Source organism: Coregonus clupeaformis, chromosome 36 (genome assembly GCF_020615455.1).
Source record: "Coregonus clupeaformis isolate EN_2021a chromosome 36, ASM2061545v1, whole genome shotgun sequence".
Taxonomy (NCBI): Eukaryota; Metazoa; Chordata; class Actinopteri; order Salmoniformes; family Salmonidae; genus Coregonus; species Coregonus clupeaformis.
The window spans coordinates 22323342-22336804 of NC_059227.1; the positions used below are offsets into that span (position 1 = coordinate 22323342).

At 42.5% G+C, this 13463-nt stretch overlaps 1 protein-coding gene across 1 annotated transcript in view; it reads left to right on the top strand.

The window, feature by feature from the left end:
* The window catches only part of LOC121552111 (opsin-5-like), a 52763-nt gene extending 45173 nt beyond the window's left edge, over positions 1 to 7590 (top strand). Inside the window, exons 3-4 of the mRNA XM_041864843.2 lie at positions 3706 to 4031; positions 6003 to 7590. Coding sequence (XP_041720777.1) covers positions 3706 to 4031; positions 6003 to 6407 — 731 coding nt within the window. The 3' untranslated portion in view covers positions 6408 to 7590. The remainder of the gene's footprint in view (positions 1 to 3705; positions 4032 to 6002) is intronic.
* Positions 7591 to 13463: the final 5873 nt, after the last annotated feature.

The window sequence follows — 13463 nt, forward strand, 5'->3', positions numbered from 1 at the left end:
GGGCTGACGACGCGCACCACTGACTTGGTGCGGGGAGCAGGAACGGGCCGTGCCGGGCTGACGAAGCGCAACACTGACTTGGTGCGAGTGGCAGGAACAGACCGTACTGGGAACACACACCACTGGCCCTACGTGGGGATCAGGAACAGGCCGGACCGGACTGGCAACACACGCCAGTACCTCTCGCCGTGCCTCTACATCCTCCTTCCCCCTGGTGACCAGTGACTCCCGTAACCTGGCGGCCTCCTGCTGCCCCGTCGTCCACGGCGTTAGCCCCCCCCTAAAAAATGTATGGGCTTCACTCCTACCCGTGGCCAAGGCCTCCATCCCTCTTGCCAGACTCGCACTCATCTCCTCCCAGGTCCATCCTCTCTCCTCGTCACGCTGCTTGATCCAGTCGAGGTGGGATCTTCTGTCACGATCGTCTACCAAAGATGAGGACCAAGGCGCAGCGTTGCAGGCAAACATACTCTTTAATTCGAGACACGGTCAAAACCACAAACGATGCGTGACAGTTCACGGTCGAACATAAACAGACTTGAAACAAGATCCCACAACATTTGTGGGAAAATAGCCTCTATAAATATGGCTCCCAATCAGAGACAACCCGCCACAGCTGACACTCGTTGCCTCTGATTGGGAACCACTCTAGCCAACACAGAAATACAACATATAGACTATCCACACCCTGGCTCAACATATAGAGTCCCAGAGCCAGGGTGTGACAGTACTCCCCTAAAGGCGCGGACTGCGACCGCGCCTAAACGTACACAAACCAGGGAGGGCTGGGTGGGCATTCCTCCTCGGAGGCGGTTCCGGCTCCGGGCTTGACCACCACCCTTCCACCATCCCCCGTGGCGCCCCTGGTCCGGTCTGGCCCCGCTGGCTGGAGCTGGACCGGACATCGTTGAACGGACCGCTTAGGCTCCGGTGTGGAGCAGCTGACCGGTACCTTACCAGGCGCCGGTGACCCAGGCACGGGTTGTGCGGGACTGGCGACGCGCACCCCTGGCTTGGTGCGTGGAGTAGAGGCAGGCCAGACCGGGCTGACGATGCGCACCCCTGGCTTGGTGCGTGGGTAGGAACGGGCCGGACCGGGCTGACGATGCGCACCCCTGGCTTAGTGCGTGGGTAGAAACGGGCCGGACCGGGCTGACGATGCGCACCCCTGGCTTGGTGCGTGGGTAGGAACGGGCCGGACGGGCTGACGGCGCACCCCTGGCTTGGTGCGTGGAGTAGGAACGGGCCGGACCGGGCTGACGACGCGCACCACTGACTTGGTGCGGGGAGCAGGAACGGGCCGTGCCGGGCTGACGAAGCGCAACACTGACTTGGTGCGAGTGGCAGGAACAGACCGTACTGGGAACACACACCACTGGCCCTACGTGGGGATCAGGAACAGGCCGGACCGGACTGGCAACACACGCCAGTACCTCTCGCCGTGCCTCTACATCCTCCTTCCCCCTGGTGACCAGTGACTCCCGTAACCTGGCGGCCTCCTGCTGCCCCGTCGTCCACGGCGTTAGCCCCCCCCTAAAAAATGTATGGGCTTCACTCCTACCGTGGCCAAGGCCTCCATCCCTCTTGCCAGACTCGCACTCATCTCCTCCCAGGTCCATCCTCTCTCCTCGTCACGCTGCTTGATCCAGTCGAGGTGGGATCTTCTGTCACGATCGTCTACCAAAGATGAGGACCAAGGCGCAGCGTTGCAGGCAAACATACTCTTTAATTCGAGACACGATCAAAACCACAAACGATGCGTGACAGTTCACGGTCGAACATAAACAGACTTGAAACAAGATCCCACAACATTTGTGGGAAAATAGCCTCTATAAATATGGCTCCCAATCAGAGACAACCCGCCACAGCTGACACTCGTTGCCTCTGATTGGGAACCACTCTGGCCAACACAGAAATACAACATATAGACTATCCACACCCTGGCTCAACATATAGAGTCCCAGAGCCAGGGTGTGACAATATTAAGTTCTGCTTTTCTGATGTATCAAATACTTATGTCATGCAATAAAATGCAAATTAATTACTTAAAAATCATACAATGTGATTTTCTGGATTTTTGTTTTAGATTCCGTCTCTCACAGTTGAAGTGTACCTATGATAAAAATGACAGACCTCTACATGCTTTGTAAGTAGGAAAACCTGCAAAATCGGCAGTGTATCAAATACTTGTTCTCCCCACTGTATACCATCACCTAAAAGGACACTTGGCGAGTGGGAGGGCAAAGGGGCAGGTGCTCGGACACAGGTAAACCCCTATCTGTGCACATGCCTGACATACAGTGTAATGCTACTGTAATATACGCCTGACTAAATGCATGGAGAATCGCCAGGAAGTGTTTGACAGTCCCAGTTCTGGACATCTGTCTGTATGTGTCCTGCATACTGAAGAGGAAGGCTATTCAGCTGAAACGTTTGTTCATAATGTATACAATAGGAATTGGCGTGACAAGAACGGTTTATGCATGATAATCCCGTTGCAGATAAACTAAATGAAAAAAAGACACTGAAATCAGTTATTCTAAGCTTACTTAAGGTTCTGGGTGCATTATTATTGGTTTTATATCTCATAATCTAAACTAACAGCAGGAGGTAGAAATGCCTATAGAATTGGAATTTTAAGCAATTCTTATTATAAGGTAAAACCCATGTTGAATAGTTTGATGGCAGCACACCAGAAGGTCGTTTGTTGAATAGCAGATCAATGTTCAGTGGGTAGATACATCCGACCTAGCTGATCTTTACCAGGACACCATAGGGCACACACACATATACACATGCACACACACACACACACACGCACGTGCCTACACACATTCAATGGCATATAATATCATTATATTAGATGTAACACTCTGTGACCCACATGCATTTTCATCAGGTTACTTACAGTCACTCTGCCAATTAGGCTACATGAGATCAAGCACATTTTTTTATCAGCTAGATCAGCCACCATAATATTAATTGGTTTATTCATTAATGTATTCATTCTATTCACCATCATATCTATCTCCATATCTATCTAATGTGCTCATTACAGTCGGTTCCAAACTGTTGGCTCAAAAATAGACATATTCTAAGGATTCAGATTCTAATTCTGTGGTAGTCCCTGCAAGGGTTGGTTCCAAATGCAGCCATGGTGGGTCAGATGGCAGCTGAGGTAGTCACTGACAGCTAGTCAATACCAATGAATCATTAGTGCTTCTGATGAATGTGAATAAGTAAATCAGGATGTTTAGTACAGTATAAGTGTGGGTCCTTATGGATCATTACTCTAATGAAGTGAGGGAATAGCATGAGGTTCCTAGCAGGCTACGAACCCCCAGGACGCCTGGCCCAAAGAAGCTCTAACCACAGTTAATAAGAATATACCCATTGGGAGAGATTGTAAGGTGCCTATCAACTAGGGTCCTTACAGTGCTTTAACTCTCCTTAATGTACACTCCTCTCCAACTCTCCTACAGGTAATAAGTTCCAGCATTATAGCATAATGATGGTGATCAGTGTGATCTGGCTAGGGTTAAGCTTTGGCTTAGTTAAGCTTTGGTTTAGGGATAGGATTAGGGTAAGGGTTAGGGTAGGTTTATGCTCAGGTTTAGGGTTGGTGGGTTGGTGCTAGCTTACACTACACTCCTCTAACGCTCTTCCAACCCTTCTCTACCTCTCTCCCCTCTACCTCTCCACCAGGCAACAAGTTCCAGCGTCGGACCATCACCATGGTGATCAGTGTGATCTGGCTGTACTCTGGGCTGTGGGCTGTGTTCCCTCTACTGGGCTGGGGCGGCTACGGGCCGGAGCCCTTCGGGGTGGCCTGCTCCGTGGACTGGGCCAGCTACCAAGACTCCCTAAACCGCTCCACCTTCATCATGTCTCTGTCTATCCTCTGCACCTTCATCCCCTGCCTCGTCATCCTCTTCTCCTATTTCGGCATAGCCTGGAAACTCCACAAGGCCTACCAGGCCATCCAAAGCAGGGACTTCAACTACGGACACATCGAGAGGAAGGTCACTCTGGTGAGTATGAACGTTTATCTGTTGACTGTTTATTAACCGTTTAATTAAAGTTCCACATAGGGTGAAACAGTGCCACTGTTCTCCCCAGCACCTTTATGGTTTTTGTTTTGTTGATGAAACGGAGAAGAGGAGCATTCAGCAGCTTTATCGTACGTGGTGTTATTATAATTATAGCTGCTTATAGAACAAGGATATGTAAGTTTACTATTCTTATGGACATCAATGCTAGTTGTCACATTCTTCTTGGACATGTACGGCCCCTTATAACATTGTTACCAATGAAAAAACATGCGATTTGACAATTCTTATTACCATTTATGCTCATTTATGGAACACAGAGAGGAGAACGTTGAGGATGAGAAAAGGATAGATAGAGGGGAGAGCGAGAAGAGGATTAGATGAGAAGGGAGATTAGAGAGAGAGGAGGGGGAGATGTGAGCGAGGAGAGAGTGAGAGGAGAGCAGAGAAAGAGAAAGAACAGAGTTTACCAGTGTCTCTGTGTGTCCCTCTGATAATGATATAGTGTTTGACAGAGCATACCGGGCCACCTCCCGGTCACCTCTCTGATGCTTCACACTGTACAAATCTGTCACAATTCTGTCACACATCTGTTGGTCCCACAGTGGCATGAAACATTCCCACGCGACAACAGTGTGAGTGTGTAGTGTGTGCATCCACACTCCACAGTGTGAGTGTCACGGTTTCGGCCGAGGCTGCCTCTCTCCCTTGTTCGGGCAGGTTTCGGCGTTCGTCGTCTCCGGAATTCTAGCTGCCACCGCTGTATGTTTCATGTTCGTTTGCTTTTGTCTGTTTGTTTCCACACCTGTTTCTGTTTTGGCGTAATTAGTGTCCTATAAGTTTCTCGTTGTGTTTGTCTAGTGTTGTGTGTAATTATTTTCCGTCAGTTGTGTGTATTGCTCGGTTGAGCTTCTCTCCACTACGCTGGAGTATTTTCGCACCTGTTTGTGCGCAGTTTCCATTGTCGCACCTGTTTGTGCGCTGTTACTTTTCGCCTTCGTGCGTATTTTTCGCCTTCGGGCAAAGTTGTCCTTTTGCCTTAGTTTGGGCAATAATACAAGCCTTTGGAATATCGTTCTGAGTCCTGCGTTTGATTCCACCATTGCACCTACAGCACGCCCTGACAGTGAGTCGTATCAAGAGTGTTTAGTTTGTTTATTCATGCAATGTGGAATGCTTTTTAACGACAAAATGAATCATTTTGAATCAAGAAAAAAACGTTTTTATTGAATTTAAAATGTTCCTTCAAGAGTAGCTGAATACATCTTTCACATTCACTTTGTTCTTTAATTCATGCCCAGTGGTTAGGCCCAGTTTAGTTTGCCGCTCTGCTGCGATGCAAACAGACAGATAATGAATGATATTAGAGCGAGATCCATCTCCAGCTGGCGATAGCCTCACCCAACTCCCGTCCAGAAGGGAGTCAGGTGGAGGGTTTTATTTTGTATATCTCTGTAATGTTGTGCATACACAGAGCAGGGAGGCGTAATAAATTAACAAAGACAGATTCACAACTCTCTTTCTCTCTGACTCACAGCTTCACAATAATGATTTATCCACTCGCTAGCTATCCCACCTGGAAAGATATTACTTTGTTTTTGCGTTGTTTGTTTGTTTACGAGGGATGAATTATATAATTCTGGTTAGATATCAAAACAGTACCAGTTTTGCTGACATTCTGGAAGATAAGATTTATCCAGGTAAAACCCTGTTTCACGCTGGTTCCACTACTTAGGGTCTTTCAGACATGGGGCTCAAGCAAAGCTTTTGAGTGACAGTGACAAAGCGTACAAGTCTAGATCTATGAGAAACGCTTTAGTCCCTGTCAAATCTGGCTACCTCAGGCTTAAGAAGTTTGACATGGCTGTAAACATAGTCTATGTTTTGTTTTTGACAGACAAATGCCTCCCCTCCCCCTTCTCTCCTCCCCCTCTCCTCTCCTCTTCACCCCAGATGGCAGTGTTGATCAGCTCTGGGTTCATCGTGGCCTGGTCTCCCTACGTGGTGCTCAGCTTTTGGAGTATGTTCCACACCAAGGGGAAGGACAGCCTGGCCCCCGTGGTCTCCCTGCTGCCCTGCCTGTTCGCTAAGGGCTCCACGGCCTATAACCCTTTGATCTACTACATCTTCAGACGCTCCTTCAGACGCGAGCTCCGCCAGCTCCAGGTGCTGATCTGCTGCTCTGCCCAACCAGACTCACCTTCGTGTGGGGAGACAGGAGAGGAGGGCAGGCAGAGTGTAAGGTCTGACCTGCTACAGAGCCTTCCGGATGATAAGAGCGGAGCTCCCTTGGTGGGGAAGTTGGGAACTGCGGCACTGGAAAGACAGTCTGAGAATGAGCTGACAAGCTCCTGTTAACAAAGTATTGGAACACGGTCTGTTTGAACAAGGCTGAACATGGGTCCGTACCCATCAAAGGGTTAACACTGTGTGTGTGTGTGTGTGTGTGTCTCTGTGTGTTAAAGGGTCACAAATGGATGTGGTGTGAGTTAATCAACTGTGTTTCTTCACTGTCATTCTAGCACACACTACTAGATCATAGCCTTGTCCTCGCCACATCACTAACAAAGTAACACTTTACTTGAAGTCAACAGACAAAATGTATTATGAAGCATTCATAAGACACCACATATTATAATCATTGTAATAAGGTATTATAAGGGCTCATACATGTTTATAAAAAGTTGTAAAGCATTGTGTTTCTTGGCTTGAAGTTAAAGGAACATCATGTAGAATGGGAACTAGGTGAATTGCAACAACATTTGCACTTCTACAACACTTGTAGAATTTTAGCAACCAGGAAATGGCAAGTCAATTTCAGAGTATTTTTTACTTTCAGTTTTGTACACCATTTCTGCCATTGTTAATTGTGCTTGTGAGGAGATAACCACGCCTCTGAGTGACACTGATGGAAGAAAGGGAGAGTGCAGCCTTCCAATTTGACTACAAGAGATGGACCAGCTTTTGTTGTCAAATAGGAAGGCTGCACCATCATAACGCAACTTTGTGTGGGCCCCAATTTATTTATTTTTGAAAAAATATTGTGAAACATTCCACTATTACCGCAGATATATTAAGGACATTTTCTGAAATTACAATGCAAAAATATTACATATTTCCCCTTTAAGTGTTATTGTAAAGTTAACTTTATTGTTGAATGTTGTTGTGAGGTACTGTAGCATTGAACTTAAACTTCACAATGGTCACTATGGCCGTTCACAATGGTTCCTATGGCCATACTTCTGGTCCCTTTCTTCCTGTTTTGAGAGTTTGTGTTGGATATTGGAGCATTGGCAGGCTACAAGACAGCCTTTTTGACTATCCTCCCCATGTCTACAGTGTTCTGTGTGTCTGTCCCTAATAGAAGCATCAGGAACCATCAAGTTAACAGAGGAGAGCTAATCTGAAATTGCACCCTATTGACTACATAGTCCACTTTTAGACAGAGCCACATGTAGCTAATATTATACGTATGTGGCACTGGTTGTGAACTATGTAAGGAATGGGGAATACTGTGCCATTTTGGAGGCAGCTGGAAACTTCAGGAAGTTATTTTTATTCCCAGGTGTTTCACATCTGACCTTGTTTGTGTGACCACTAATGATTGTAACAGAGATGCTGCTCTGAGAAAAGTAAATAAAATTAAAAATTAAATAAAATTAAACAGCTCCATTTTTTTCTCAATCTTTGTTGCTCCTAGATGTTTCCACTTCACAATAACAGCACTTACATCTCATTATGGTATGTGGTGAAATAAGTATAGCCAGTTAGAATTGTAATGGCTTAGCAGATAATAACAAAAGAAGAACAATATTTACATGGCTCAAATAGAAGGAATATAATATATATTGTTTATAGGAAACTCATTCAACAATTCTAGATGAAGTTACGTGGAAAAAGGAATGGGGGGGGCAAACATACTTCTCCCATGGGCAAAGAAACTCAAAAGGGATGATGATATTAATTAACAGTCATTTTGATCCGAATGTGCAAATTGTCCAAACAGATACGCAAAGTTGATGGATTTTAAAAATATGTTATTGGACAATAAACAGATACGGCTCATTAACCTTTACGGACAAAATAATGATGATCCACACTTCTTTGACAATATATATAATAAATGATCAACCCTGCAAGCGATTCAAGACTCTATTATTATGGTGGGAGATTATAATACCGTTTTAAATAGCTCAATGGACCGTAAAGGAAATCACACTACAAACAATCTTCCTCATGCGCTTAAGGAAATCGTGAATGTCATGGATACATTAGAACTAGTAGATATATGGAGGCTTAAATATCCTGATCTAGTGAGATATACATGGCGGAGACACAATCAAGCTAGTCATTTTGACTTCTTTCTTATGCCATTCTCGTTGGCACCAAAAGTTTAAAAAGTGGTGATAGGGGACAGAATGCGGTCAGACCATCATATCATTGGCATATACATTACTCTTACTGAATTTCCACGTGGGCGAGGCTATTGGAAATGTAATCAAAGCCTATTGGATGATAACTTGTTTTTAACTAGGACAGAGGAATTTATAACAGATTTTTTTCCGACATAACATAGGCACAGCAAATGCCCTTATTGTATGGGACACCTTTAAATGTGCCTTTAGAGGCCATGCAATTCAGTACTCATCTCGAAAACAAAAGCAATTTAGGTCAAGAGAGTCCATACTATCAAAGGAAATAGAAGGTCTAACAGAACAGATAGATAGCAATAAAAACTGTAAGTGGAAAATATAAAGATCCAGTCCAGTAAAAAAATGGGAGGCCCCTTACACTTCAGTGTTGTGATGCAAAAATTCTAGCAAAATGTATAGCGCATAGATTTAAAAAGGTTTTGTCAGACATTATTCATTCTAAACTTTTTTACATGGACGATACATTGGATATAATATAAGGCAAGTACTGGAAACAATAGAACACTATGCAAAATCTGGGAAACCAGGCCTGCTATTCATAGCAGACTTCGAAAAGGCATTTGATAAAGTACGACTGGGGTTTATATATAAATGCCTGGAGCATTTCAATTTTGGAGAATCTCTTATAAATTGGGTTAAAATCATTTATAGTAACCCTAGGTGTAAAATAGTAAATAATGGCTATTTCTCAGAAAGTTTTAAACTGTCAAGAGGAGTGAAACAAGGTTGTCCACTAGAGGCATATCTATTTATTATGGCCATCGAGATGTTAGCTATTAAAATCAGATTCAACAATAATATCAAGGGATTAGAAATCCAGGGCTTAAAAACAAAGGTGTCATTGTACGCTGATGATTCATGTTTTCTTTTAAATCCACAGCTTGAATCCCTCCACAGCCTCTTAGAGGATCTAGATACATTTTCTAACCTCTCTGGATTACAACCAAATTATGATAAATGTACTATATTACGTATTGGACACTAAAAAATAAAAAATGTACATTACCATGTAGTTTACCAATAAAATGGTCTGATGGTGATGTGGATATACTCGAAATACATATCCCAAATGAAATGAATGATCTCACTCCAATACATTTTAATAGAAAGTTAGCAAACATAGATAAGATCTTGCTATCATGGAAAGGTAAATACCTGTCAATTTGTGGAAATATCACCCTGATTAACTCTTTAGTATTATCCCAGTTTACCTATTTGCTTATGGTCTTGCCTACACCTAGCGAACAGTTTTTTAAATTATATGAGAAAAAATTATCCATTTTATTTGGAACGGCAAGCCAGACAAAATTAAACGGGCCTATTTATATAATGAATATGAATTCGGAGGACAGAAATGATTAAATATTAAAGCATTAGACCTATCACTAAAAGCTTCAGTCATACAAAAGTTATACTTAAATCCGAACTGGTTCTCTAGCAAATTAGTAAGATTGTCTCACCCAATGTTCAAGAATAGCATTTTTCCCTTTATTCAGATTACAACCTCTCACTTTCAGTTATTTGAAAAGGAAATAATTTCCCAAATATCACTATTTCTAAAACAAGCCATAGAAAGTTGGTTGCAATTTCAATTTAATCCTCCAGAAACGACAGAAAAAAATAATGCAACAAATATTGTGGTTAAACTCAAATATAGTAATTGATTAAAAAAAAACATTATTTTTTGACAATAAAAAAAAAAAAAAAGGTCTCATCTTCGTAAATGATATCATAGGTAGGACTGGTGGAGTTATGTCGCACATGTAGCTAACAAAAACATATGGAAATGTCTGCTCTACCCAAAATTACAACCAAATAATTGCAGCATTACTGCAAAAATGGAAGAGGAAAGTGAAGGGGGAAAAAGTAAGGAACTTGTCTGTCGCCCATGCATTAAAGAACATAATTGGTTAAAGAAAATTGTGATAAATAAAAAGGTATACCAGTTTCATTTAAGGACCAAAGGATTGACAGCCGTCCCATATAGAATGCAAAATAGTTGGGAAGAGATTTTTGACATACCGATTCCATGGCATAGTGTTTATGGCTCTGTCTTAGCCGGCCGCGACCGGGAGACCCATCGGGCGGCGCACAATTGGCTTAGCGTCGTCCAGGGTAGGGGAGGGAATGGCGGGCGGTGATGTAGCTCAGTTGGTAGAGCATGGCGTTTGCAACGCCAGGGTTGTGGGTTCGATTCCCACGGGGGGCCAGTATGAAAGATACAAAAATAATGTAAGTCGCTCTGGATAGGAGCGTCTGCTAAATGACTAAAATTTAAAATGTATGAACTGATACGCAAAACGACGCCGGATTCAAAACTTAGAATTTTTTAATTTTAATTATCATATAAAATTCTTGCTACCAATATAATGTTATTTATATGGGGGATACAATCTTCCCAGCTCTGCAGATTTTGCTGCAAAGAGCCAGAATCATTAGATCATTTGTTTTGGTACTGTCCATTTGTAGCTTGTTTTTGGACACAGGTCCAGGAATGGCTAAAGGATTGCAATATTTACCTGGAGCGAACCCTGCAGATAGCCCTACTGGGTGATCTGAAAAGTCATAGTCAATCGATCAATAATATAATAATACTTTTAGCAAAAATATTTATTTTCAATTTACAATCTGTAGAAACAATGAGAATAGTTCAGAAGTTTTGTAAAACATCAAAGTACAGTTGAAAAATATATGGCAAATAGAAATATGGATGGTGTTAAGAGATGTGTTGTTGGATGAAGTTGAAGGATGGGACTAATAACAACTAACAACAACTAATAACAACAAGATAACTAATGTAAAGCAAACTGTGTCCATAATAAGTATATAGGTTATAGGTTGAGAGCTTTTGTGAAAGAGCACAGTTAGAAAGATATGTAATATAGAAGCAAACCGGATGGACATCATGAAAATGATCGGAGAGGGTGAGGGTAGAGGAAGTTCAGGAGTAAAAACAAACAAAAAAGAATTATTGTAAAATTGACCATAAAATGTACATAGTATGTATAAGCAGGAAGTAGAGGCCTAAGCATTGTTGTTCACTAGTTTACTCCAATTAGGGAAGGGGTGGTGGGGTTGGAAAGTAATAAAGGGAAATATATATATGGGGAATTGGAAGTGATGCAGACAATTACATTGATGGAAGTTACAATCTATCTGCAATATTAAAGCTGATCTACCCCCTAAAAAAAACACACAAAAAAACAGCACTTACAGTTGACCGGGGGAGCTCTAGCAGGGCAGAAATTTGACGAACTATGAAGGTGCCACGTTGAAAGTAAATGAGCTCTTCAGTAAGGCCATTCTACTGCCAATGTTTGTCTATGGAGATTGCATGGCTGCGTGCTCGATTTTATACACCTGCCAGCAACGAGTGTGGCTGAAATAGACAAATCCACTAATTTGAAGGGGTGTCCACATACTTTTGTATATATAGTGCACTTCATACCATTCCATTAAATCATAACGTTACCAGCACAGTCATTGTTGCTCCAAAGTCTATTGTGTTAGGTCGATAGTGTGTGTGTGTTGCCATCTTCAAGCGCTTACTGATTAATGAATGATTATTGACTTCACTATTGATTTATTTTTTACTTGAAAAATATGATCTTGTTTTCCTCTGAATGCACTGAAACTCAACTCCCCTGACAATATAATTTAGGTTGTTGTATGCTGTTGTTGTTGTCTTCTTTCTGAACAACAAAGAATCCCACACACAGTAGAGGTAACGGAGACCGTGAAATGTTGACATTAATACATCCTGTTTCTCCATCTAGACAATAAATTCACCTTTGTTTGCATTAATATTGTGTGCAAGATTCAAAATATTGCGTTATTGAGTATTAAAACCCCCTAGAGTCGATATGCGAGAAATTGCCAAGAAAATGAAGAACTCGTATACAGAAAAAACTAAATTGGATGTTCTGAGTCCATGCTTAAATCACATCAGAAGACTATTATTTTAGGTCTGGAAGAAAACAAACAAATGTAGATTATTTTGTGCAATTCCCCTTTAACTAGGCATCTGGCCCTTTAATTGCGCATCTAGCAAGTAGGAATGTGTGTGTCTAGCTATGGTTCTGTACTGCTGCTGCTCTTTTCATGGGAAAGTTTGAAAATAACAAATAATAGATACAAATGATATACTTACTCCTGATATACTTCTGCCAGGTAAGCGTACTTTGCAGTTAACATTTAATTGAAAAGGTTTTGGTTGAAAGTATTTCTGTCAACCCACAAGACGGTTATCACATCAACTGGCTACACACGGAGTGATAGACAAACGTGCGCACCACAGACAGACTGGGGCAATATTGCTGGAAATGAATCGACAGATTGTGTTAGGTTTGGCTTTTTAAGCCAATAGTGGCTAACCAGGGTTGGGATAATGGCAATGTTGCGTTGATAGTAGCTGGGAGCTTTCGGTGTCTGATACTTGTGGGATTTGTTCATGGCAGTTTGCGATGGAAAACATGATAAATTGCATGTACTTTCAGAATTGTTTGGCGAGCTACTCGTTGTGATCGACCTGTTGGAGACTACTGCCCTAGGTACTTCAAGGGATTGGGTAGGAATAACCAATATGCTAGCAGCTCCACCTCACACTCTGAAAGGCAAGTTTTGCCATAATGGTTCATTCCAATCCTTTAAAATCAAACTACAGAAGGCCCTTTGGGTACTAAATAGAGGCTAGAGGCAATCCTTAACGGCTAGGTGTTGTTTGTGATGGAGTTTGAGGGTGGCTAAGTGGGGATGGACAGAGAGAAATAGAGAGCTGTTGAGCTTTATGTTGTTGAGAGCCGAGACATGAGCAAGTCAATGGCAATCAGCATATATATAACCAGTCTCCATAGCACTCAATTCTTATTCCAATAAACCGGTTCAAAGCTCCAGCAGATTATTTTTTAAATAAGATAAAGATAATACAAAAGATTGTACATAAGGAAAAAGGCCATCTGACCAAATATGTACAGTAACATAG